Raw genomic sequence first — 27572 nt, 5'->3', positions numbered from 1 at the left:
GAAAGGCAAAGGGAATAGAAACATTGGAAAGAAGAAATCTTAACAGGCAGGGGGTTGTCCTAGGAGTTAAAAAACTCAACAGTTTAGGTGAATGCCATTTTTAATATCAAATATACCTCAGTGCCCAGGAGAGGGGAAGATGCTGCCATGTGTTGGAGCAGGTGCCAGCTGAAGTGCTCTGTTCTTGTTAAATTAGAAATCTTGTTACAGTGTGGCTGCTCACAGTAGCTCTGCAGCAGTGATTAAATGTGCGACAGAGATAAAGATGGCCTGGGTGTGCATCCATCTCTTTTGTGTCCAAAAGCATTGATGAAGCCAGGAGGAATTTCAGCAGTGTGTCTTGCCTCTACTGAAAGACGGTAAAGCACTTGTTAAAATTGACATGCTGAGTCTTTGTGGTTATCATTAAGATTTATCTTGCACGGTTCTTTGGAAAAATGGCAAAGAGAAGTTGGGAGAAAAGTCACCTTGTGTATCACTTCTTTCCCTCTCAAGGACAGGCTGGTCCTGGCTGGGTGCCTTCACTGCTGTCTCTAGCACAGCTGGAGCAGAAGGGTTGTGCTAAGTTGTCCCAACTCATTGCCTGGACTGGTTGTAGCCTTGGCAGTGGTGGAGCTGCACAATCCACAGGTGAATGAATGGATGGATTTTCCAGCAGCATTCCATGCTGTGTCTGTGGGGCTGAGGTGCTGCTGGGGTTCTGGGTGAAGAGCAAGGCTGCAGGTGAAAGGGGCACCACGTGAGTGGCATCAGGCAAGGGAATGTTTTGGGAGCACTGTTGGTGGCTGAATCACAGGGAAAGGGCAGCACATCTCTAGTCCTGGAGGCTTCCCCATGTGTTTTCCCATCTCCTCCTCATAGGGTAGGCCACTGGGGTAGGAAGAGTTGGCAAGAAATCTTGGAGTGCGTACTTGATAGGGAATTTGTTCTGCTGGTTATGTGCAGTAACTGAGACAGCGGTGGATGCTGCTGGAGATAGCACATCCCACTGCTAGGCTCTTCAGGAAAAAAACAGTTTTATAGTAAAATAATTATACAATAAAATAGCAGAGTAATTTGTTTTAACTTTCAAACACTCATCAGAAATAATGCACTGGGGACTCCTTTTATATTTTCAGGCATTGGTTTTTGCATGTGGGACACCAGAAGTGTTGAATTGGGTGGAGCAGTTCAAGTGTTGCATCCAAGCCAGAGGATGGAATGCTTTTTGGTGTGTTGTTCTTTAGGAAAAAGTGAACAGTGAATTTCCTGCACAGTAGTACCTCAGCACACTGGAAACTTCCAGTTTCCTTTTCAGCTCCTGTAGTGCCTGCAGTGCTGAGTTTGCAGTGAGGCTCTCGCCCTCAGCCCTGCTTGAAGCTTCCATTTGTTTTGGAGGAGTGTGTTCGTGACTTTCCCTCCCACTGGTGGTGGAAACATAGAAACTTGCTGTTGCCTAACACAACAAGGGTGAGGAGCAGAGTGGTTATCACCCTTCTAATAGTTCCTCCCCTTGCCCTGATGTTCCTTTGTTGTTTGGTTTTCCCTAGCACCTGTTCAGACTTCCTACTGTTCTGGCTGATGTGGTGACTGCTTGCAGATTTCTAAATAACAGCTGTAAAATAAATCAGGTTCCTCTTGATTCTAGTTGGCTGTCCTCTCCTGGTATGGTCACAATGTTTAGGAAGCTGGATTCATCACAGAGAGGTTTGGAGGCCTCTTGGAAGCAGAACTTTGTAGTACCTGGTGGCTGAAGCATGAACCTTCCTCAGGTCATGGCTTTGAGTGTGGATATCAAGAAATAAATAAGCACAGGATAAATGTGTTGCCCTGCTAGTGTTCAAAAATTCTGATTTCAATTTTAGTAGGAATTCAGAGAAAACAGTCAATGTTTTAAGTGCAAATTAAAATTTTATATGAATAGAAATTTTGTTTCTTTTGGGAAAATGGTGTCATTGAGTAGAGGGACTTCCATGCTGAATACCACCTCATTTTCAGGAGGTTATAGTTTTGTTCAAGAGGCGTTTTTTTATTTGGACTAGCAAAGTGGGATTATCCCTTCCTTTCCTGTGGATAAATAAAAACTTCTGCAGAAAATAAGGTTTGTAAGCCCCCCTTAAATACTTTTGCTTTTTTTGCTTTTAAAGAATCCCATGGACTTAAAAAAAACCCCGAACAATATCAACAGCCGAACCAAAACAAGCAACAAGCCAGTTAATTTACTTCAACCCAAACTCACACTTTTTAGCTGTTGAGGTTCTAGTACAGTATTCACTCTTTGCACTGTACATGTTGTTTTCAAGTTCTGCTACATTCTGGTTACAGCTTAAGCTGCAATGAATAGAGCATACATATATAAATTAAAATAGCCAAGTTTCGTTTTTCATAGTTTGAATCTGTTTTTCATTTTGTGGATTTAGAAACTTCATGTGTGAAAAATGAGCACTGTGTTTATCAATGTCTTGCTTGTGAGCAGTTTGATAACACGTAGAGGAGTACAAAAGTAAGGCTGAAAAAGGGACAAATCTGATGACCTGGTTTCAGTTTGTGGTTTTTTTGCTTGTTCTCTGACATAAGATATTTGTGGGGAATTGTTCTTTGTGAGAATTTGCAAAGTTTTGGTAATGCCAGCAGTTCCTCGCTCTCTGAAACAATTAGTTCTGATTAAAAGAGCCAGATTTAAAGAGAATGTTGTTTTATCATTTAAAATGTGTACAGATAAGCAAGTATGAGAGTCTGTCCTCTGCTTTAGGCTCCTGGAAGAGATCTGAAATGTTCTGTGTGTTAGTGGATTTCTCTCCACTGATGATCTGAGTGAGATCATACCCCTTCTCTTCCACTTCTTCCTCCTGCCTCCATCAAACCTTGCTGTCAGGTGCATTTTTGGTAGGTAGGATGTTGAAGTGCTAAAGCTTTCTCTTGCACTGCTCTTCCATCCAATCCGTAAGGAGAACTGTCTCCACTGAGTGAAACAGGGATGCTGTTACCCAGTTGTCTTGAAGACTGAAACTTGGTGTTCTCTTGTCAGTACATTCTTTATTTAAAATCTGTATGTGGATAACTCCTGAACTTGATAGAAATGCTTCAGGATCTTGGAATTACCCAAAGGAGTCCAATCTGCTCTCTTGATTTTAACCTTTCAGGGTAGTTTATATGTATATATGGACCCTGAAAAACTTCAGTACCCAGGAAAATGGTAGTAAAAACTGGCCAAAGACAACTAATACCCACAAGCATGTTGATAACAGAAGTTTGGTCTGTATCATAATCTCTGCTGTATTTCTTGCTAGCGAATATTTAATTAGTGAGTATTTAACACTTCTGGATGATAATGGTCCCAGATAAGAGGTAGTGTACTTTTTCAGACATGAATGTAGGTCAGACATCTGTTTGCTTTTTGCTGCAGTGCTAAAGCTGAAGGAAGACTGGAGCAGTTGGGATGAAGGGCATGTGTCCCCAGCAGCACAGGCTGCCCATGGCCTTTCAGCAGGCTTCTCCAGTTGCTCTATTTGACTTGAAGCTTGCCATAAAGTGCCAGTGTGATTATTACTCTGGTTTGTTCAGATATGCCATTGTGTGCCATTATTTGGGTGGGGGTTTTTGTCTATATGGACTCCAGCTGGGCCTACCCCTTCCCCTGTGCAGGGATTGATTCCTGTAAGTTTTGTCACAGCGAGTGCAGCGTCAGCATTGCAGCCTCACTCTGTAAAGGCTTAAAGATCCTGTGCTTGGTAATGTTACTTTGTATGGAGGAAACTGGTGATCTCTGCTTAGTTTCAAATATTTCTTAAGCTATGAAGTACATACAATTTAATTTTCTATCCAATTTTTTGGGGTTTTAGGTTTTTTTTTTTCAGCTGATTTGGTTTTGATTTCAGAAAATCTTCTTTAAAACATGCATCTTTGCTAATGAGAGCTATTATTTCTGGCTTCCATCACAAGTAGTTACTAATTTTGTTTTGTTGTTGTTCTTAGTGTCTTCTCCTTTTTACCTTTCCATGCAGCATTCCCAAGCAAAGTTTATTTGCCAATTCCTCTCTTTCCTTCTCTCTGTGTCTGTTCATTTCTCTGTGCACACGTGTTGGGGCTGAGCAAAGTAATGAACCATGGATCACTCAGACTTCTTTCCATTCTCCCTTCATAAAGAGCAGTACAGAGATAGGAGCTGACCTTTTAACTATCTGTCAGCAGCAGTCACTGTATGGGAATTGCATCCATTGCTGCTTCATTTCTATGACCAGAGTTAAAGGATCTGGATCCCCTGGGACAGGAGCTGCATGGACAGAGGGATAATCCTGGCTGCTGAGGTTAAAACTGCTCTGCTTTGTCTTAAACTCTGCTAACGTAGTGAGGTTGTGCTGTAGCTGGAGGGAAGTTCCATCTCCTGAAGACTCTTGGGGTAGCTTTAGCAATGCCCTTCCAGGCTTGTTCTGGGAGTATTTTAATAGGGAGAACTTGCCCCAGTTGCTGTCTCTCCTTTGTGAGGGCAGAGGGTGAATAACCTGTTCCACCGAAATGGCAGGAGCTGGGAGTGGCCTGTCCTAAGCACGGGGCACTTGTGACATCAGCTGTGGGGTTGGCTGTGTTAGTGGATAACTTTATAGAATCACAGAATGGTTTGGGGTCCAAGGCACCTGAAAGACAATGTCTATGGGCATGGACACCTTCTGTTAGATTAGATTGCTCAGACCTCCATGCGACGTGACCTTGAACACTTCTAGGAATCCAGGGGCAGCCACAGCATCTCTGGACAACCTGTGCCAGGGCCTCACTTCACAGGGAAGAATTTCTTCCTCACATTTAATCTAAACCTACTCACAGACTGGCCATTGCCCCTTGTCCTGTCACTCTGTGTCCTTGTAAGAAGTCCCTCTCCAGCAGACTAGACTGTTTGGCCCAAGCTATCCAGGTGCCTTCAAATGTCATCTTTCCCTCAAGTTTGTTTTGGTAGGGTATTTCTCTGGTAAAAAAGCTGTTGATCAGCTCAGCCATATCCGGCTTTGGTAGCTTGTAGGAATTAGATGGACTTCTTGTCATCTCGTTCTGTTAGGAAAAAATTAATGATCACCAAACTTAAAGGAATAAAAGGTAGTGGTGGGGACAGACTGTGGATTGATCCTCAGCAAGCTTACAGTTCTAACTAATAAAAACTAGGTATTTGGAACAACTTTATCCTGGGCATAGATGGAATGAAGGAAGAAGCACGAGAGTTGCTGGCCTGGGAATGAGAAGGTTTGAAGAGAGCACTGGAAGTTTATGGGGCAGACTTGGTGCTGTTTCTGCCCCTGGCAGTGATGTTTGGGCCGGCTCATGGGTGGGGTGTGACTTACCTGGCAGCTACCAGTGTGGTGAGATCTGCTCAGGAGATATCCCTATCCCATGCTGCTGCTGCAGGGCCCTGGGCAGGTATCCACTGTATACTCAGAGGAAAAGATTAGTGCCATTGTTTACACTGTATTGGTTAATTACCCTTTGGATGTGGCTGCCTCCTTTTATTTTCATCCTTGGCTTTGATTCTGTCCAGTTCGTGCCTGAAACAGGCTTGGCAGAATCTTCCTCCTTTATTTTTGGGCTTCTTCCTTGCTTTTCTTCATCATCCTTACACAGTCTCTTTTGCTGTCCCAGCCTTCCTGCAAAACATGTTCTGTCCCTGGCTTCATTGAGTAACATTGTTTGTTTATAATTAAGCCAGGAATAAACTGTAATAGGCCTTTCTTGGCCAAGTATTTCCACGATGGCTTTCCAAAGCAGGTCTGATTTGGAAATGTGCAGGGCTACAACAGCTGCAGATCAGTGCTTGATCTCTGGACAGATGTCTCTTTGGGTATATGAAACTGCAAATTTGAAATTGCCTGTAACATGTCTCTACCCCTTTGTGTGCAGTTCAGTCTTGCTGTGGCTCTGCCGAGGTGGTCGCGTCCCTGGTCATGCTCTTGGGGCACGTGGGGTATCTGCAGCTGCATCTCCAGCTGCACTGGGCGGGTTGGTGCTGCTCTGATTTTTATTCAAAGATGTGCAGTGCTGCAGGAAAGGTGCACCCAGTGGCTCTCAGCATTGTCTGTGTTTGTGGGCTTCTGCTTTGTGCCACTTCTGTCAGCAAGATGAATGGATTGAACAACAGCTTCCAGTGACAGAGCCAAGAGTGGTTACTGGATAAGGGTTATTTTTTACCACTTTTTAATGATGTGGTTATTTTCAAGGGAGAAAGATTGGTGACAGTTGAGGACTGACAGTATGTTTACCAAAATAAAAACACTTGGAAATTTAAGCTTTCTTTGCCTGATATGTTTCATTATTTGCTGTATGGTGAGAATTTTGGGAGGGTAAAGGTACTTGGCTTTCTAATAGAAAGCCTCTTCATGAAGCTGAGCACCAACATTTGGTATTTCACTTAGTGAATTGCAGACTGGTGTGTTTGATTGGTGTAGTACAAACAAATTCAAGAGGTGACTTTGTAGGTGGTTTTTGTGTCATCCTGGTGCTGAATCTTGGCTTGTGACCCCTTCCACTGTGATAATTTGGGGTCTTTGGTGGGAAAAGTTTGATTAAAAACATCTGCAAGGTACGGTCTTGTTTTGTCCAAAAATAGCACAGAGTGATCTGAAATGCTGCATATCATCTTGAGTTTAGGCTGTAGCTTGTCCCATCTGAACAGCAGATTAATGCTAAACATTTGATAACAGAGTAGACAGTACTGACTCCCTTGAGGGGAACATCAGACAATACAAAACTGTTGTTCCTCATCAACAGAGAAGGTCCTGTCCTTTCCTTCCTCACTAACCAAGGCTCTTACTTGGTTTAATTTCTTCAGTGTATCTGCAGTGGAATTACAACATGGCTCTTACCAATCTACAGTGGCTCACAAATTTTCTTGTTATTTCCTTGTTGTGAAGGAGGGCAGTGCTGTGATCAGATGTAGGGGCCTACATCTGAAGTTTATTTTTTAAAAAAACTTGGGCTTTCCCTAGCTAGCAGTAAAGTCACTGTTACTGTAGGGCTAAATTTTTTGCCATCAGGATTTATCAGTACTTTGATCTTGACTTAGTAAATGCTAATTTTAATAGGGGTGAAACTTGTATTCTGACATAAGAAATGTATGCTTTGGGGTTATAATTTTTCTATCATGCTTCAGAGTTTTAAGGAAGAGACTTTACTGTACCTGGAAAGGACAATAACTGCTACTTTTGCTCCTTTGCTGTTGGCTTTTCAGTGTTACACATTTTGAAAGTACCTAGCAGATTTTTTTTTTTCCATGCAAAGAAAAAATGTTAAGGCATCTGTGGCAGGTTGCTGGGATTTAGTGAGAGTAGAAGAAAATTATGCAAGACAGTGACCTGCTGCAGTGCATCCTGTCACAAGGCTCTCCCTCAGGACATGATGCTTCCTGCCTCTGTGACCCACTGGTGGGGACTTTATGGTGGGTGATGGTGAGTCCAACACCTGACTGCTAATGCTGGGGAAATGAGAGAGGAAGCTGGGCAGGAATGAGAATAGCTGCTGACTTCTTGGAAAGAGGTTTAGGCATTGTCTGAATAGTTTCCTGAAAGCCACCTTTTCACTCAGCTGGGGTGTTGGAGGTTGACAAAGAGTTGATTTAAATGCAGACTTGCCTCAGGGCAGGGGTTGTGGGTGTCCTTCAGGTGGATCAATGTGAATGGCTCTGGCAAATCTCCAGCGAGGTTTTGGTGCTCTGTCCAGGTGCTCAGGTTACAGTTGTCAGTAAGATGCACATCTATTGTATGTGTATGCACAGCATCTGAGATAATCAGCTGGGATATACATGTGCCCCTCAAAGCCCAGGCTGGAAGTCTGTGTAAAAAAAATTTGAGGCCAAAGTCACATTTACAAGAACTCAAGTGGGGAAACAGACTGAAAAAAGAAGGGGTTTGCATCTGAAAGTGCATCTGCATTTTAAAAGCAGCAGCCAAGGCAGCACCTCTGGTGTCTGTTCACAGATACAGCTGGAGACACAGAGGCTGCAGCAAGGCAGCGGCTGAGAGAAGGGCTGCAGCCCCCTGTCCTGTTCACATTCCCTGTTCCTGAACTACTGCTCAGCAATAAGTTGTGTGCCTTTTGATGAGTGAGTGAGGGAATTTCAATAATGTAGTCTGTAACATCATTACGTGCCTTTTTTTCATGTGACAGAGTTTATTCTTTTGTGTTTTCTTTAACCACATGAATAAGACCCATAAAACTCAATGAGAAACAGAATATATCTTTTATTAGAGAGGTCTGTTGTGTTTTAGTTGCTGGGATGTTGAACTGGGTATGGCAAGAGACGTGCCTCAAGCAGGATGGTTTAGCAGGATGGAGAAGTGAAGCAGAAAGGTGTGTGTTTGTGCTGTAACATCTTTAATGAGGAGCATATTGCTAGTGCTTATTGGCAGGAAAAATACCTAGAGAGCTTCTTGGAGCTCCTAAAATGCTGAACACACCTGGGACATGTTGGTGGGTGCTGCTAAACAGCCAGGATACCTCACAGCTGGATATGGGGACTCTTGTATCCTGTGAAAACCTATTGTATCTCCTCTTGGCTTAATAATTCTCAACACCAAAGCTCCTAGATCCTCTCCTTGGCAGAGATCCTGCTGGTAAAGCACATCCAGCCAGAGAGGCTTCGTGCTTCGCAAACAGTGCGGGATCTGCTCTCAGCTCTCGGGCAGTGACACAGGAGCGGCATTAAACAGCTTTAGGGTTTGTGTATTGAAAGATTTCCGTATTCTTGTGGCTGCTGCACAGCCCTGAGAAGCTGAGTGCTTTTGGGCGACTGTGGCTGTGGAGCTGATACTTGTGAGCAGGTTTTGGAGACAGGCAAGGTCAGTGTGTCTGTCTGTGTCCTAGAGGGGTGTGGCTGCCGTTATGCTCCCTTTCTGCTCCATAATTTTGGGGCAAAGCAGCACCAGATCTGCTCATACAAGCTAAACATCAGTAGAGAAGAATTTTTTGTGGTTGTACCTGTCTTTGGTTTCAAATATTTTCTGGTGAACCTTTATCCTGAGCACATCTGAGAACCAAGAAAGTTACTAACTTGTAGATACCAACCTTTTATTTAATTTTTTTTTTTACTTTTTTTTTTTTTTTTGATAAACACTTAATTTGCTGTTCTTATCACATTTCAGTCAGGAAAATTTCACTGTCTTTTACCACTGCTTTTTCCATGTGTTGCAACCTTTGAAATAAACAAACTGGTATTGGTGGAATAATGGGGTCCAGTAGTAACTCCAAATATTTACCTGTTCAAATGTGTGAAGTTTGAGTGCAGTCATTTACCAGAGGTCATGCTACTTACTAAAAAAAATAACAAAAACCTCAAATCCTCTTATTGTTGTGTTCTTTCAGAAGAATGGGGAGAACCATTGTGTTCTTTGAAGGTGTAGGAGCCACTAAGTAAAATCAGCACTTGCTTTTTAATGTAAATGTCTCTGCTGTCCCGTGTAATCTGCACACAAGGGGGGGAGGCAAATCTCTTCAAAAGCATCTGGAGCTTTAGTGATTTCTTGTGTTCTGGTTTTTCCCCAAAGATCCAAGCCAAGAAGAAACCCACTCCAGTGAAGTATGAAGTTGGGGATCTTGTTTGGGCCAAGTTCAACAGACGCCCATGGTGGCCATGCACAATTTGTCATGACCCAGTGCTGGACTGTCACTCAAAAATGAAAGGTACTGTATCTACTCAGACCACAAAGTAGAGGCATTGTGTACAGCAGGATGCTGCTGTTTTTAATTAATTTTAAAAGCATTTCTGGTCTTTGAAAGGTATGAAGAAATAGACTGCTGTGGAAAACAAGACCCGGATCCATAAAGTAGAGCTAAATGAGGGAGGTAGCAGGAAGAAGAAGGGGCTGGGGGTGGTGAAGTGGCACAGATAGCTGTTGGACATTTAGGCTTTTCTTCCCAGACTGTAGGAAGGACAAATAGCTGGGCTATGCTCAGGGCAGTGCAGAAGAAGGAGCAGTCTCTCAAGAAAGGTATGCAGAGAAAAAGGAGATGGATCAGAGAGGTGCAACAGGTGAGGAAGCAGAGATGGGAAGACTGGAGTGTATGACGACACAGAGAGTTCTTGGAGAATGGGAGACTGGAGAGGCTGAGGAGTGGAGTGTGGGGTAATGCAGAGTAGCTGCTAAATGCTTGAAGGTGTGATGGGAGCATGTGCATGGAAGTGAAATTTTTGGGTCTTGTTTGGCACAAGAAAGAAAGGGGCTGTTGATACGGAAATTTTGGAAAAACCAAAGGGTGGAGCCACATATGTGAATGTTTAGGGTGTATAGATAGTGTGAGTGTGAAGAGGAGAGATGGGCAAACATGACAGAGCTGTGTATGCTTGGCCACAAGAGAGAGCCAGGAAGGGAGAAAGAGTATCTTTAAAAGATCAAGACAGGTACATGAGTGATGGAGAGAACAGAAGGGAAGTGAGGAATTGTTTGCTTTTAGTATCATACCAGATGCCACAGGGAAACTGCCACAAACAGAAAGGCTTTTTTGTTCCTGGTTTCCCCTTCTGATTCTTTTTGTACTGTGGGCAACTGGAAACCCCTTGAGCTGTTGTCCTCTGCTGCTGACAGCTCTAGACTGGTGAGATTGCCACTCACTACTGTGTTTGTCCCCAGGTTTTGTGGCCCTTGCCAGCCTAAGCACAACAAGTGCTGGGCATGAGTGGAGTTCTTTTTGAGTGGCCATCAGCTCAGAGCCACTGCTGTTTCTCTAGAGACATGAAGTAGCTTTTCCTACGTGGTGCTCACATCATCCCCAAGCCTGGTTGCTGAAGTCTTCTATCTTCACCTCCCCCTTCATCCTTTGGGAGGCATTTATCCTGATTCTGGAGAATACTGAATGTGCTGTTTTAAATAGTCTTTTTCCAGTTCTCAGAATCCTGTTGGAGATGTTTCCAGAAGATATGCTTCTATATATTCTCCCCTCACATCCCTCCTCATGAAGTTTTGGGCAGGATTTAATGTGTACAGCTGTCCAGTATTCCACTTTCAGCCTGTGCATGAGGATTTCTAACAAAGGAATTCTGCAGGGAAGAAAAGCTCTGTTAGCAAGTTCCTGCAAGACCTGATCTCCAGCCGCATGATGGACTCTCCCATCATTGTTTTATCTGTGTTCAAACCAATGGGGCTCAGAGGAAAATGGTACTTTCCAGCTGTGGCTGTATGTAGTGTGCTTGTCCTCCCTTCCCAGTGCCAAGGTGGCAAAGCAGGTGGATCTGAACTCCGGCACTTTTGGGCAGGAAGAGCTGGGCTCTGTGTGCACTGTCGGAAGCACGGTCCTACTGCCTTGGCTCTCTTGTTGCCAAGGGAACAAGCCCTTCAAAACAAGGCAGGTTGCTTCAACCTCGACACGTGTGCTGAAAACTCTTCTCTTGGGATTTGAGGAATGGTGTTTAGTTAAAGGCAGTTTACCTTTTCTCAGCAAGCTCTTGACTTGGAAGATTTTTGGAGCTGGAAGGTGTAGGCTCAGTGGCTTGAGTCCTAGAACTGTGAATGGGGTGGATGAAGCCTGTGATCTTTGCACTTGGCTTGATGTTCTGGTCCTTGTTTGTCATCCTCTCAGTGGTGTTGGTTAGAATCTCAATTTCAGCATCACTTAAGGCCAGGCTACCACACTGTGCTGGCACCCTGGAGGAGGCAGCACAAACCAAATGGGCTGGAAGTGTAACCTGCCTGTTCAGAGAGTGAAGGTGTTGCCAGGAGAAAGTTAATACATTGCAGCAAACTGGAGGGAGAAGTGTATATCCCTTAAGTGTTGTTTGCTCTGTTGTAATGCTTGTGAGCAGGCCTTTTCCACCAGCACACCCAGTACTGATTCAGTTCTTATTTGTATCATGTGCCTTCAACATTCTTGCTTAGAAAGTACCTTTAAAGAAGCTTTGAATGTGCCCTTATGTTTGAATTTCTTCTCTTTCTTTGCACCTCTGTGCCTTAAATATGGAGAGACTCATTTCAGCTAATGTTGTGTCATGTTACACCTAATCTTTCCAGTGTGTGTGTGCATGTGTTTGCTTAAATGCTGCTGTTCATGTTTTGTGTCCTAAATAAGACTTTGTTTGGTATTAAAACATTGAACAAGATGGGATGTATTGTGATGGGGGAGGCTCAACCTGTGTGAGTAAATCCTATCCAGAAGGATGTCAGTTCTGGGTGTTTCCAGCACTGTTGTGTTTTCCCAACGGTCAAGTGCTCTGGACTGTTTAATCATTAATCAGGGAGTAGCAGAAAAGAAATGTTTTGCCTGGTGTGTTGTGTCTCTTGAAGAAAAAATATTACAATGTTTTTGCTTCTTTTTTTTTTTTTTCTTGTGAGCAATCTTTGCTGTAGGAAGATGACCAATCATAGGCATGTTAATCAATTGTTTGCAAGAAAAAAATCCCAAACAACTTAAAAATAGAGTAGCAATGTAGAATATAGACAGCAGCAATCAAAGGGGTCTCCCTTAACTGTGAGTAGAAATCCCCAGAACTGGCGTTTATGTGGGAATGTTGTTAAGCAAAATGTACTTGAAAATTACCTCTCAAATTGTTACTGTTTTCTGTGTCTCCTTTTGTGTCTTTATTCTGTTACATGCGAGGGGTTAATTCTGTTGCATTTCTTGAAATAGTTTCCAATCAGAGACCATACCGAGAGTACTATGTGGATGCCTTAGGAGAACCTTCAGAGAAAGCCTGGGTTGCTGGGAAAGCTGTTGTCCTCTTTGAAGGGAGACATCAGTTTGAAGAGCTGCCTGTTCTCCGGAAAAGAGGAAAGCAAAAGGAAAAAGGCTACAAACATAAGGTGAAAGAGCTGTTTTCTGTAATATGTTTTTATTTCTTTGAATCTGCACAGTACAAAATAGTCCTTTATGCCTGGATTTGTACTTTGACAGCTTCTGTGAGACTGACTGCAGCAAGGCAGCCAGGGAAGGGATTCTTTGCATCCTTACAGCAGCATAGTTTATAAACTGCCAGGAGTTTCCAGGCTCTCTTCTGTGCTGGGGTGTGGCCTGCTGCTTGTGTTGCCCTGGACAGCTCTGGAAGGCAGAGGAATCTGGGCTCCATTGGTGTAGGATCTATTCAGCAGCACAGCCCTCTCCTGATGGGGATTGCAGCACTGCTAAAAAACTTCTATGCTCTCTGGCAGCCTCCTTTGGCTGGTCTGGATCAGAGGTGGAGTTGCATGCTTCACTAGATCACTGGCTGAGATAAAGCAGTGGGTTTTTTAGCACTGCTTCAGTAATTCTCTTTATAGAAACCTGTTAGGAGTTATAATTTGACTTGGAAAATGCTTTGTCAGTGAGCCTGTGGGAATGAGTTTTGTGGCTCATTGCACCATCTCCATTTCCAAACATAACAGCCCTTAGCAGTTGTAGCCAGTTAATGTAATGTGACACAGGGGTCTGGTCTATGTCTTTAGGAAGGTGACTGCAGAAATTAACTCGTTAGAATTGCTGAAGTGAAGAACTACAGAGGCTACTGTGTTACTGTAAGAGAGCAAATAGTTACACTAGGCAATGGTATCTGGTTTTTCTTTTACTCTAGAGCTTTATAACCTATGTTAGTGCAAACCATCAGATTGAATGTGCTGTTGCAGATGTGAGTCCCTGGGGGCAACAGCCTTATTTGGTTTTTCTTTTCCAAGGGCATGTTCAGTATCTTCTTTAAGGACTTCTCTCCTTGTGCTTCCAGCTCTGCCAACAACTAGTGACATGCTCCCAAGTAACTTCTCTGGTCCTAGAAGTGCTGCATGGCTGCAATTTCATTCAATATGTAAATGGAGTGCCAGCATGCCTGCAGCTGAGGGAATCAAATGTTTGTTGCTCACATAAATGTCCAGGTTTGCACCCCTGGAAGCCAAAATTGATGCAAAGCTGAGAGTATTTGGCTGGATTGCTATCAGGCTTCATAAAACTTCTTGAGTGTGCTAAGATGAGACTTTGTTGGTTTGGGTTTTTCTTTAAAAGAAAAGTGTCAGCAATGTGAGTTGTTCCTCCTGCCTTGGAATTGGTTTTGTTTTTAGGAGCAGTTGTGAAGCTTTTGGTTTGCTGTTGTGCAGCCAAAAACTACACATGCAGATAAGAAACAAGTTTCTTGTTGATTTTGAGTATTAGCAGTGGTTCCTGTTAAGAATGCAGAGAGCTTTCTGGTTTTTCTAAAGATACAGAGTTAAACTGGGAGACTTCTAAGGAATGGACATTGTGAACTTGATATAGCACATCTTAGATGTGTGTGAATCTCATGTTTGTCCCGAGGTGAGTTGATGGAGAGGGCAGATCGTGCTCTGAATTCAGGGGATGAAGGAAGGATCAACAATGAGCACAGCAAAGAGGTCTGCTCAGATATTTTGAGGAAAACAATGCTGCATTTGCCTTGCAAGGCTTGCTGGCTGTAGCTTTGCATGTCTGTGCCAGGGACCCATACCATATGCATTGCTCTTTACAGGCTGATGTGTTCAGGATGTGTTGGGATGTCAAAACATCTGGTTCCTCCAAGACCTGTACTTGCTAGGCACCTTTTTACTGTTCTGGGAATGCACAGGGCTCAGCTGGAATATGCAGGGTGCTTACCCAGGAGCACTACTCCCTGTGTCTGCCAGACACAGTCTCAGGGAATCCATGTGATTGTCTTAAAGATGCAAAATGCAGGAATGTCACTCTGTTCTATGCCTTGTGCTCATTGCTTTTATCTCTGTGGTTACCTACTCAAATTTTGTCTTTTTTGTTGGTTTTTTTTTGTCTCCAACTTTTAAGGTTCCTCAGAGATTAAGGGCTAAGTGGGAAGTCAGTGTTGGACAGGCGGAAGACATTCTTCTTGGGGGGCCAGAGGATCAGAAGTGCAGCCAGACCTCCAGCGAGCCGGACAGTGAGAAGGACGTGGAGTTGGAATACTACACCAATGGCCCAAGAGCAGAAAGGGACACGCAGCTGAACGGCTGCTTTAAATCCTTGGCCTTTGACTCCAGACACGTGGCCAGTGAAAAAGGAAAATTGCTCATCAAGCCACACGTGAAAACAACCTCTGAAAGTAGAAAAAGGACTAGAGTAAAAAAGAGTGGCACAAGAGGGGAAGCATCGAGGGAAGAAATCAAAGACAAAACACCAGAGAGCGTAGTTAGAAACGTGATTGTTGGGGACCTACCAGAGAAACACGCGTCTCATGAGCTTCGCCGGATTGCCAACAGCCTGACAGCATCCAGTAGCAGCAGGGAAAACCATTTGCTTTCCTCCTTTGGAGAAAGACGTTTTGAAAAGACACCTTTAAAACCAGACTGTGAGAATCGTAAAAGTGATGCTCTGAAAAACACCCTCCAAGGGGATTTGTTTTCCAGCCCATCTTTTGAGAGAGAGAAGAGCTCTCTGGGCATTTTGTGCAGTTCCAAGTTACAGATACACTATTCTGCATCTGATGCTGGTGTTGAGAAAAAACTAACTGAATCAGATTCATCCTCTTCCCTCTCTGATGGTGGGAACAGTGATGTAGATACCATGGACCAAAGTTCAGAAAGAGCCTCTAGTGTTCTTGAAGTTAGTGATTCTTCAGATAAAGTGGAGAAGGACTTTCCTATGACATCAAGTGGAAACATTAAACTTTCCATGTATCTTTCTCAGAAGAGCAGCAGAAGGGCCAGGAAGAAGTCGCACAGAGATCGCAAACCTCTGGGAGGTTCAGTAACCAACAGATTCGATGCTGAATTTGCAGATGGGGAGCTTGAAGTAGGTTTCTCTGATGCTGAGATGTCATTGACACCTCTTGAGTGCTCTTCGGATGTGAGAAATGACAATCTTCCCCTTGCAAACAAGCACACTACCCCCCAAAGTGTTTCCAAGGACAGCTCCTGGCCTGCTGTTACAAATCAAGCAATCTTGAAATCGAAAAGTGTGAAATTACCCCGAATCAGGAGTATAAAATGTAAACATAAAGAAAAGGTTGCTGGTTTGGAGCCTTCTCTTGCAGAAGAGGAGGGTGGCATGAATCGCTGCTCTTCAGATACCAAAGGTTTCTCTGGCCTTCCGAGAGATTCTCTTCAGAGAAGTGGAAAAGTTGATGGTCAGAAACTGTTAAACAACATGCATGAGAAACCCAGGGATTCTACTGAAATCGAAACAGCTGTGGTGAAGCACGTTCTGTCAGAGCTGAAGGAACTGTCGTATCGGTCCATGAACGATGATGCCAGTGACTCTGGCACTGCAAAGGCCACAGTACCTTCGCTTTTCGCTTCTGCCCCTGGTCATGGTCGTTTGCCTATTGAACCAGATTACAAATTCAGCACCTTGTTAATGATGTTGAAGGATATGCATGACAGTAAGACAAAAGAGCAGCAACTGATGACTGGTCAAAATATAGTCCCATTTCGAAATAGCAGCACAGGTGATGGTTCTGGAAGCAATTCTGCAAGTGGTCTCAAGTCTTTGTCTATTGTAGGTCCCCCATATAAAATAGAAAAAAATGGAGATTGTGCCCAGGAAACAGTAACTCCAAACTCCGCTATAAGCAGCTCCTCATTTTCACGCAATCCTCCAACCAAGTTGACAGGGATTGGTACTGGTAAAAGGGAGCCTGCGAGTGCCGCTGTTTCTGGGGCAAATGGCACAAATTGCATGTCCAAACGCAACTGTTCAAAATCTAAGCAGTCATCAAAGCTTGGAGATAAAACAGTTTCAAACAGAAAGGACTTAAAACCAGGAGGGCCAAGTAAGTTACTAAGTCGGTTACCCAGAGATTCAGGAGAACATGCATTCCGTGGGCACGGTTCGGTTACCAGTCCTCTAGGGAATGAGGCAGAAGATACTGAGAGGAAAGAGTGTATTGATTTAACAGAGCATTCAACTGATGAAGACTCTGCCTGTTTATCTGATGACAATTTAGGTCGTGTTGGAAGGAGACCTGAAGCTGGTAGAAATAATGAGAGCTGCAATTCTGCTGCAAATGGGGAGAGTCCAGACTTGGATTCAGAGGCAAATAGTGAGAGCTCTCTTGGTGATGAGTCTAATGATATAAATCACGTAGCACCCAAAAAGCGATGGCAGCGTTTTAACCAAAGCAGTGCTAGATCTAATAAGCACATCAGTAGATCTAGGGAACAAGGAAACTTGGAGAGTGCCTTTGGCCTGAATTCTCGTGGCTTTTCACTGAAGGGAAATGAGTGCTTGGGACGTAGGCATTCCCCTCATTCAAAGGTGCTTGAGGGAGACCTGGCAGTTCAGGACTTTGAGAATCGTTTAGACTTAGTTGATAAACGTTTGAATGTATGTGGTAAGCCAAACACCAGTGTGATGGACTCAGAGACAGAGCTTGGCAACTTTGCTCCCCAGTCTGAATTCTCTGCACAAGGTAAGGGAGCTGGACTTGCGCCAGAGTATTTGTATACATTTTACACTTTTTCATTTAAAGGATAAGTTACAGAACTTGTGGCTGTCTGACAATGTGAAGATGTCTACGTCTGAGCAGGAGAAAGCGTGGGACCTTGGTTTGAGTTCTCTGTAAGCATGGAGAGCAAATGAGGCAGAGTAATTATGAGCTTGTACTCGGGTTATTGGTCAGAAAATTTTACACATCAAAAATCTTTAGTTTTTCCTCAATGAAAGGTAAAATAAATCCTTCTGAGCCTGGAATTTTTTTTTTTTTTTTTTTTAACTTGCACCTTCATAATGTGTTCCTTAGTGCCACAAGCTTGGTGTTAGTGGGAGAGGTCAGTGCTAGAAAGTTCCAGGAAACTGAACCTCAATGGCTGCTCTGGTTTTTATCTTTCATAGTGCTGACATAGTTTGTCGTTGGTTTCTTCTGTAGGATTTCAAGACAATGTGTTGGGAGTTCTTTGGGTTTTAGTGTGGAATTATATTAGCTGCTCATAGTGACTTGTGGAGCCCTGCAGATTTCCTAATTTACAGTTGTGGTGTGGCTGCCTGATGGGTGAAAGAGAACAGAAGAGAGGGAAGCTGCCAGGGAGGCTGGGCTGGAGGTGGGTCTGGAATATGGCAGATAGAAGTAAGGCAGCACCATTGTAAGGGAAATGACCTAGGAAGGAAGAGGCTTCTGAGGACAAAAAGGCAAGAGAGTCCTGCCTCTCACACAGAGGTGGGGACATTTGGTTAAAGCCAAAGGAAGAAATAAAAGGGTGTGTGGAATGAATAGGGCCAACAGAACCATATTCAACATGTACCATCCTCCAGCTTCTGCAGGGAATTTGGGAAAACACACCTTAATAAAACCAGTACAATTAGGTTTTTGCATAGGTTTCGCCAAACTAAATTGCTCTAGTCTAATTGAGATACCATAAAATAATACAACTCATAATATTGAGCCTGTGTGCATTCTGTCACTTATATGTTCCCTCAGTGCACATTTTGATGTGTGTATTTTGCTTTTTGTGGTTGGTGGAGGCGGCCTGCACTTCTCTTTCAATTGTGGCAAAGGCAGGGCCTGGCTTGGTGGTTGTGGGACCTGCCCAAGGCAAGTTGTAGCAGGCACAGAAAACAAACCTATAGGGTGTAACACATGGGGTAAAAGTTCTGGTTTTAAATCATGACCAGCTTAATCATTCACTGACTCCTCTGGCTGGGTCTGTGTTTTTGAGGAAAAGTGTATAGAGGAGGTGAGAGGATGTTCTGGGCTGTGCTGTGGGTTCTTCCTTCACACCAAGATCCAGACAGCTTCTTAGGGTTTCATGTTGGTTTGGTGGTTGAAGCATCCCTGCAGTGATGCTGTGTGAGGTGAAGATAAAGGTCTGTAGACAGAGCTAGGGAGGAGGAGGTGCTGAGAGGCAGTGAAGTTCAGAGGGCAGAGGGAGAGGAAGGCAGTGGGCTCTGAGTGAGGTGGCAATAGTGAAGAGAGTGTAGAGGATCTTGGTGCTGCACACAGGGATGTAGCAGCAGTCAGGGCCTGGGTTTGCTGGCAAAAGTGACAGATCAGCAACTGCAGCGTAAACTAATTAATTCCCCTGCCCTAAATAGCACGTGAGCTCTGCACACCCACCCCCTTTTGTACAGATTTGCTGTGGGGAGGCACCAAGCACCTCTGTCAGGGCTGCTGTAACATCCTCAGTGCTGGTGGGACTGAGTAAACCTCTAGTGCTGTGTTGAGACCATTCCTTTAGGTTAGGCAAGGGCTAGAAAGTAGAGAAACTGAAGCTGGAAACTGGACTGACTGCAGTGCTTTGAGAAGATGTAACCCATCCTTGCCCAAAGCAGGCAGCTTCAGTGTAAGAGATCAGAACAGATTGCAGTCACAACTGTGCCATTTCCACTGAGCTCAAACTACATAAAAGTCTTCATCATAGTCAAATGGCAGCATTGGCAATTTTGCCACAAACCTTGTATAGTGGTTTAGAGCAAATGAGGCAGAAGTGAAGATTGGTGGAATTGGCTGATGTAAACCAATTTTATAAATAATAGTTTCAGCAGGTCTGTGATTTGGTACTGTCAATATGCATTTGGGATTCTTGTACAGGATTCCTTTTGGGAACAGCCAAAGCCAGCCCTTCTGGCACAGTGCTGTGTGCTCCGCTGCATGGCATTGGGGCTCTAAATAGTTGCCTGGTGAGGATACTCATCCCAAAACGCTTATGTGCTGAAATGTGTGTTTCACTCAGACACCTGTGCAGAGTGTTAATAGAGGCTGAAAATAGCTGTGTTTGAGAAAGTTGTTTCTTTCTTCTCTTTTGGCCAAGTTTGACATTTTCATGCTTGTTTAACCACAAAGCCACAATAAAATGTAGCAGTCATGTCCAGCATCCCCGTTCAGAAGCATTGCATTGAAATGCTTTGTTATAAAGTGCTTCCGTTTTAAAGAAGAAAAAGCCACCTCCTACAAATGAAGTGAAGCAAAGAGAATATTTATTGTTTGTTCCAAAACTTCCAGAAGACCGCAGGTGTTTTCATGACTAGGGGAAATCATTGGGCAGTATTATTTAATCATTTCAAATGCTAAAAAAGGAAAAAAGTCAGAGATATTTAGAGATATTCTGGGAAGCGGGAAAAAAACGTAAATGTGCATCACCTTGCTTTTGCAGCTTGCTGAGAGGAGATATTATAGAGTGTCGGGGTTCAGGTGTTTGGAGCTTGCCATGCTTTGGTGTGTTGAGGTGGTGCAGCACGGGTGGTTAGAGTTGTGGTGAGGAAACACCTTTTACCTTGCTATGATGCCACACTGTGCAGAGACAAGAAGTGTCGCAGTCACTGGCTCCCTGATCCCATTGTGCAACAAACAAAGCAATAAATGGGCTCACAGTAGCAGATGGGGAATTTGTAGTATATAAATGCCAGGGAGGAGGGGAAGGGAAGGAATTAAGTTTATGTGCTAGTGAAACCAGTGACTGAACTGTGTTATGGGGAAACAGTGTTTTCCTGTGCCCCTGCACTAAAACCAAAAGAGTTTGGGTAAACAGCAAAAGAATAATGAGTTGCTGATGACCTTTGGTTCTGGCAAGTTAGGTGTAGCTTGTAGGGACATGTTGGGTGAAATTTCAGGAGCTTCTCAGTCTGATGTGTTTTGATTTCTTACCTGAACTACTTGAAGTCCTTAAAAATCCCCCCTGCTAAGTTGGGATTTTGGAAAATAGGAAACTCGAAAATTCTTTAGGCTGTCTCAAAGAGAAGGAATTATCAGCTCTTCCCACATGGAACCTCTGGAAGAGAAGGCAGGAACAGCTATTATCCACAGATGTCTTGTGATCATCTCAGAAACACAGTCTTGAAGCTGCTTTCCTTTTTCTTAGCACATTCAGAGAGGAAGCGCCTTAGAAAGCCGAGTAAACGGCTTCTGGAATATGCAGAAGAATATGATCACTTGTTTGCACCCAAGAAAAAATCAAAGAAGGGCCAGGAGCAAAAGGTGGGTGAAGGCCAATGTGCTCTTCTCGTGGTTATTACTCCAGGGCTCTGGTCTGTGTGTGTTTACGTTCTTAGTGGCTGAGTGTTCTTGCTGTGTGCAGTGCCATGCAGGATGAATGTTTTCACCAACATATTTCACCATGCCAGGTGAATTCTGTGACGAGGTCTGAATTTGAAGGAGGCGTTCCCGCACAATGCAGTCCTGACAGAGATACCCAGCGGGGGCCAAGTTCTTTGGTTTCAACTCCATCTTCAACCAAAGAGTCCCCTCCTGTCCTTGAAGCAGAGTCGTTCTCAGAACTAGGATCCCACTCCACTGATCCCCCTAATCAAGTTCCAGGAGGATCTTCAGATTTTCCAGAGGTGGTGGTTCTGTCTTCCTCGGATGCTTCTGAAGTTTCTGCTTCTCCAGATGCAGAAGAGGGATTCCTGAAATCAGGTGAGTGGCAGGTTATGTGATGCTGCTTTTGTAAGTGAAAGTAACACAAGTTCAGTGGGAAATGATGGTTGGGGCAGCATGAGAAGGAATGCTGCTGCTGTTCTGTTTGTTCTTGCCTTCCTTCACTCACTGACTGTTACTGTGTTGGGAAGGGAGAGAGGGCAGGTGCAAGGGTGTCCAGCGACCTGTTACTGCTGGCTTTCTATGGACTGTGATGGTCCTCCTTATATCCTGGTACAGAATGCCTCTTTTGTCCAAATGAAGGAGGCCACAACTCCTTCTCTTAGTCCTTCCTGTCTGTGCTTCCAAACAGTGACATTCCTTTATCTTGACAGTCTCTTGTTGCTGTAAACCCCCTTGGATGAACATTGCTGTGCTGAGGGTGATGCACAAACTCTAAGCTGCATTGTTCATGGAGTGATCTTTTGCTCTCCTAGGGAGCTCAGGCAGCTGTAGCACAAAACTCCCTCTGGAAAAACTTTCTCCTTAAGAGGTTCTAAGCATCTGTAGAAATTTTTGGAGACTGGTGTGAGCAGGAAGCCAGGACCTTGGCTTTCAGTAAGGCGCAGTGTAGAAGGAGTGTGGTCTGAGGGGCCTTTTCCAGAAGTGTCAGTCTCAGGGTCTCCTTTGAGTACGTTTATTCTCTGTTAGCATCTAAAGACATGTCCAGAATTAAAGCCCTGGTGTTCTGGCTGTGCTAACTTGGAGGGCACACTGTTCCTAAAGGGCTTGTAGTCCAAAAAAATAAATCAAGCAGGCAGATTTATGGTCAGTGGGAGGTCAGTTAGCCTGTCATGTGTGAGGGAAGAGGGATTGCCTCTGAAGACTTGTGGGTATCACAGGGAAGTGGGAAGTTGGAGATGATTAAAGGAGGAAAAACTGAGGATGGGAACCCAAGATTGGAGACACAGAAGAACAGAACAGGCTGCAGCAGTGGGAGCAAACGTCCAGTCTGCAGAGGTTGTGTAGCTCTTTTCCCTCATTTCCCCATACCTCTTACTGAAGCACACAGAGTGGGCAGAAGCTTGTCTTGAGGGTTAGGAGTGTGATGGATGAGCTGTGCCTACAGAGGTGTCAAAGGGCACAGCTGAGACTGTCGAAGCCAGTGGATGAATGGGGTGGGATGGTAACAGGCTGTGGCTGTGAAGTGTCTGCACTCAGCATCAGCATTTCCTGGTTCTAAGTTTATACTGTTGCCAAAATTCGTGAAGGAACTCAGGTCTAGCAATTTGCTACCTTCCAAGGGCCAGGATAAAGCTTGAATGTGAAAATAGTGCAAGTTACACCTAGTTTTGTTGGGGCTTCTTTTCTCAAGTATGTTAAACCAGGATTGTGATCTTCAGCCTGTTTACTACAGCAGCATGAGTGCTGGTGTGAGGGGTGTGGGAGTGTAGGCAGGGCTGTGTCAGTGGTAGGACTGGCTTATGCAGATCAAAGTGTTTGGGGAAATTATGATGTGAATTGTGCTGCCAGCATGTGTTACCTGCTGGCAGTGAGTTCACAGCCTCTCTTCTGTGGGTGGATTTTTGTATTACATATTGAGGTGAGCCTGAAGGTCATGGCAGACTGAGGTCTGTTTTTATTGAAGTTGTACAGAAGCAGGTAATTGGCATCTCTGCCCTAGGAGCTTATGATCCCAAAGACAGGGTGAAGCAGATTGTTTTGAACTGTTGGCTGATATTTACTTAATGGTCTTAATCTGATTGAAGACAAGAAAACCCCTGTTTATCTGATGTGAAGGGTTTCATTACAGGAAACTTCGAAAGCAAGCGTCAAAGGAAGCCCACTAAAAAGCTCTTGGAATCAAATGACTTGGATACTGCCTTTATGCCAAAGAAGGAGGAATGGACTCCCCAAAAGAAGGTACTTAGCTTCCAGCACTTTTAAAAACCAGATAGAAAACAGGCCTAGACAGCAGATCCTGCTAAACAAGACACAGTGCAATGGGATGTGGTTTTTTTTATTGGCTGTGGCCCAGGAGCAAAGGTCTACCCTTCCCAAAGGTGCTGGTTGCTGTGTTATGGTGAAATAATCCACTGTCCCCCCACCTCTCCCCCCTTGTAATGGGGATTGGGTAGTTCTGGCTTATCATCTCCATTTTTTTTTTTTTTTAATTGATTTATATGGAGAAGTATCATCTGGATGCTGGCTGGGAATGTATGAGCAGAAATGTTCTGCACAGAGGCTGTCATGTTACAGTGTCCCTTGAACTTGAACCTAAGGCTTTGTTCTTTTCCATCAGACTTCCTCTGAGCAGTGTTCTCTTTGTTACCTTCCCAAGTGAGTTGGTGAATGCATGTAAGTGCAGAGCTTGAAGCAGGATGGAGGCTTGAGGTGAATCACATGTAGGATACTGTGTTTGGTTCAGATTTTTAAAGAAAATGCTGCTCACCTACACTGAATACTCAATATTCAGTGACGTGGTTTGGAAAAAAGCAATTTGTATTTATTTCAGATCATGTGCCTGCACAAAACTTGTTGCCACTGTTTCTAAAGTTGAGTAATAACACTTCTTTCCTTTTTCTTTCACTGTGAGGCACAGTCTTAGTACAGGTATCACCACTGCAGTAATGTAGAAGCCAGTGTATTTCAGTCTTAAGGTCTGTAAAAGTGTAAACTCAGAAGAGAGTGTCTTTTCCCAGCACCTTACAGAGTATTAGCAGCCTTTTTGAGAGAGCACAGGAAACAGTGAATGGTGCTGATGAGCACTCCCTGCCCGGAGACAGACTTTTACATGTGTGATTTATCACACACACACCAAATATTTTCTTGTAAAATCTCTGATGACTGATGAATTCATGATGTGGATGGTAAATTAGGTGTTGCAGTGATTCCAAAAGGTTTCATGGCTGAGGAGTGTGTGCCTCTGTTTTCATCTAGTGACTTGACTCCCCTGTGTGTTTGTAGGGTACTGGCCCTTCAGAGAGTGACAGCTCTGAGCTCTACTCACCAGCCCACTTCCAGGAACTGGGAGAAGGTAAGTGAAGGCAGGGCTAGCAGGGCAGACTGTCGTGACATTTGGATCAGTGCCTGTGGCACTGTGTGTGTAAGTGCTTGGTGTTCTGGGTTCAGCAGCCCAGCAAAAGTTGTTTAAACCACTGTGAACTGGTGATTCTCTGATGGCTGCAGGGCAGAGTGCCTGGAGGTTGGTATTGCTCCAGCCCTTAGGCCCTCAAAGAATAGAGAATCCAGCCTGAATCTCTCAGAAAGGCTGCAGAACTTGCTGGTGTCACATGCAGCAAGGGAATTATTTCTGCATTTTTGAATGGTCTTTCTGTTGCATCCCAGCTTCTGAAAAGCTCTTGGAGAAACAGCGGAAGCGGAAGAGACAGCGCCATACCTCTGCTGCAGTCCATTCCAAGAAGGAGAAAAATGAGGAGGGGCTGGGGGAGACCCCACACTCTGAGGTACTGTTGGGTCTTCATGCTCTCATCCCTATAACCTGTTTGCTCCTTCCCAGGGTACTCGGCAGAGCCTAAGCCAGAGGCATCCTTTGGCCTGTCATTTGAGAATTTGTACTACTGATGCAGCTGCATGAGCTGGGGTTAGGCTGAAGACACCTCCTTGATCTAGTAGCTATTTTATAATGAAGTTTAACTCAGGCTCTGTTTTCAAACTGCTACTCAGCTAATTCTCTGTGAGAGAAGCTGTTCTGAATTCATGGAACCAGTTTTTGCCTGGTGTCTTGCTTTGCACCTCAGAAAATCAAAACTGTTGTAAAATATCTTCTCTGGGGGTGGGACTCTTGACCTTCACACACCAGCACAAGCAATAGACTGGACTTCAGCCCCTTCTGCTTGCACCTGAGCGCCAGGATGAGCCAAGAACCCCATTGAGGGGCTGGGGGGGACTGTCTGTGACTGCTCACAAGAGCCTCTGATTGCATTCTGCCATCCAGCAGAAAGGGATAATTGGGGCAATTCCCTGTACTACATATTAGCAAGATCAGCATACAAAATATCTCTGACAAGCACGTTTTGCCTTTTAGGAATGAGCCAGTTATCAGCAAGTGTAGGGGAAGCAAGACTTCCTGGGAGAGGCAGGACACCTCTGGGCCTCTCGCCATCGCCTCTCACTTCCAGTGGCCCAGGTTCAGCAGCAGGCAGGATAGTCAGTATGTATTTCAGGAGCCAATTATAGATAAATATTGTTATATTTGTTGTTGTAACACGGTTTACAGGAGAACAAAAACCTCACACCACTTCAAACAGTTCCTGTTGCATTTTGGAAAGGTCATTTCTGATAAAGTTGATAAATTGGGGTAATACCCTTGGTCCATGTAAGCTTTCCTGCGCTGGTGTTAGTGTTCTTCTTGAAGTGTCCTCAGCTGGACTAATGTTTTAAAACAGCCTGTACAAATACCTTTGCCAGTGCTGGGCAGGAGCAGTTAACATTGTCTGCTGTGACCACTAAGGGACAGCAAATTCTCTGTGAAAAGAGGGGCAGTTCAGAGCAGCAAAGATCTAGACCATGGCTCTGAATCCTGTACCCACCACTCACTGCAGAGGAAACCCAGTCTTAACTGCCTCCATCTGTAGACATTTGTATTGAGTACCAGAAGTCAGGTATGGTGTAAACGATGCAAAAAAAAGTCAATGCTTGGCGCCTTTGCTGCCATCCCTTTCTATGTGATTGTGTCTCTTCAACTGCTGTGGTGGGTGTGCATCCCCTGGTGTAGGTGAGTGCTTGGGTTCTGGTGTTGGGATGCTGTGGAGATACAGTTGTGCTTTCATGTGGAATTCAGACCATGCTGGTCCCTCAGTGACTGCACACATTGAGCAAGCAGCTCCACTTTGCTAGGAAAAAATACATGGTCTGATGATACCGGACAGTGAAGCCTTGGGTCCAGCTGCCTTCCAAGGAAAAGAGGGCAGAGGAAAGCTTGTCAGCCTGGGCTGAGTTAAGCAGCTTTCTCTGACCTTGCCCGTCTGTGGAGCCAGGAGTGCAAATTTACAACATCAGGGCAGTAAGAGACTGACAGAATGGGATGGAAAATGCTGTTGAAGTGGTTGTCAAGGTTGTAAGCCAAGGTCAGGCTGTGCCAAAGAACAGGTCAGGCTTTGGGATTGCGCCAGACACAGCAGCAGGGATTGTTCTGGAAGAAGACCTGGGATGAGCCCTTCTTTCTGCAGGAGGTATGTGGTGTTGCAGTGCTTGTGCTGGGCAGAGGAAGGAGGGGAAACAGTGACAGGTCCTTGAGTGACGGCCTGGAGTGGCAATGCCCTTTTCCATGTTCACAAGGGAGGGGCCTTACCCATTCTGCCTAGCTCTGACATCCCTTCCCTGGACAGTTCTGGGAGCAGTGTTAGAAAAAGTCTGTACTCTGTAAGGAATGTTGAACTGGCAGTAGCCTGTAGTTGGGACTTTTTTTCTTCCAAAGAAGTCAGTTTATACCATTCATCTTTATATTGTGTACTTCAATATAACTTCAGTGCATCTGTGCATCATTGCTCCACAGAAGGTGCATGGCTTTAAAGTGTCCCCAAATAAAATCATACTGCTACATTCAGGGAATAAGGGAAAAAGCCAACAGTTCCAGGCAAAGAAATCATCATTATCTGAGCAGAATACTAGCTCCAGGTTCTTACCAGCTTTAAACTTTAGAAGATACTGATATCCCTTTTTTGCCCGGTTTTAAAATGTGTTCAAAAGCCATTCAATTCAGCTTACAGGCTTTAGTAGCACCACAGCTCAGACTTTCCCATGCAGAAAGTGGTGCAAAGCTCCCTCTCGTGATTGTTAGCTGGACAGTCCTGCACCAAGCAGGCCTGGAGGTGTGGGAGTGATGGCTGCTGCTTCTGCCAGCAGTTGGAATTCCTCACAAGGTCTCTCAGGTGTACTGTTTGTGCCTGGGTATACAGTGGCTACAGCTTGGTGACCCAGGGAGGAGCTGGCAGCTGTGCAATGAGATCACTCAGCTACCTGCAGTGAGCTGGCATATTTAAAAGTGGCAGAGTCCTTAAAATGTTATGGCTCAAAGCACGTAGCTAAAGGCATCACTTTGGTGCAGTAGTAATGGTCCTTAAATTGTACCTACTGTGGAGTGGCAGCTGGGGCTGGTGAGGCCACTGCAGTGTTCCCTAGACCTCCCAAGTGGGCTGGAAGCTGGCAGAATGGTGTTTCCTAGCTCTTAGTTGCCTGTCCTGACAAAATCCGTGGCGCTGATGCCGAGCGTAGCTGCAGGACAGCCGTATTTTGTGGTAGAAACAAGTGTCTCTAGGATACCTGCTGTTCTTCCCTCTTAGTGCCTGAGCACAGTGTGTGGTTGGGCCTTTATCATTTGAAACCCATCTTCTCCCCAGGATGCTTTCACCAGTGGATGTTACAGGCAGTGCTGTACACTCGTACAGGACAGTGG

The 27572-nt window shown here is 44.5% G+C and overlaps 1 protein-coding gene across 6 annotated transcripts in view; it reads left to right on the top strand.

Moving 5' to 3' along the window:
- NSD1 (nuclear receptor binding SET domain protein 1) overlaps nucleotides 1-27572 on the top strand; it is a 59898-nt gene that overhangs the window by 5894 nt on the left and 26432 nt on the right. For 5 of the 6 annotated variants that reach the window (XM_088063473.1, XM_088063475.1, XM_088063474.1 and 2 more), the window contains exons 2-9: nucleotides 9501-9636; nucleotides 12574-12746; nucleotides 14698-17278; nucleotides 20661-20776; nucleotides 20923-21214; nucleotides 22968-23077; nucleotides 24122-24191; nucleotides 24503-24621. In XM_088063473.1, the coding sequence (XP_087919599.1) occupies nucleotides 9501-9636; nucleotides 12574-12746; nucleotides 14698-17278; nucleotides 20661-20776; nucleotides 20923-21214; nucleotides 22968-23077; nucleotides 24122-24191; nucleotides 24503-24621 (3597 nt within the window). Of the gene's footprint in view, nucleotides 1-9500; nucleotides 9637-12573; nucleotides 12747-14697; nucleotides 17279-20660; nucleotides 20777-20922; nucleotides 21215-22967; nucleotides 23078-24121; nucleotides 24192-24502; nucleotides 24622-27572 lie in introns of those variants that run through there. The other variant, XM_014253097.2, reaches the window with a different exon arrangement.

Source organism: Pseudopodoces humilis, chromosome 17 (genome assembly GCF_049639895.1).
Source record: "Pseudopodoces humilis isolate 2021_Gansu_Grassland_sample_001 chromosome 17, ASM4963989v1, whole genome shotgun sequence".
In the NCBI taxonomy this organism is placed as follows: Eukaryota; Metazoa; Chordata; class Aves; order Passeriformes; family Paridae; genus Pseudopodoces; species Pseudopodoces humilis.
The sequence above is the reverse complement of the archived record's forward strand: the minus strand, read 5'-3'. Positions and strand labels throughout refer to the sequence as shown.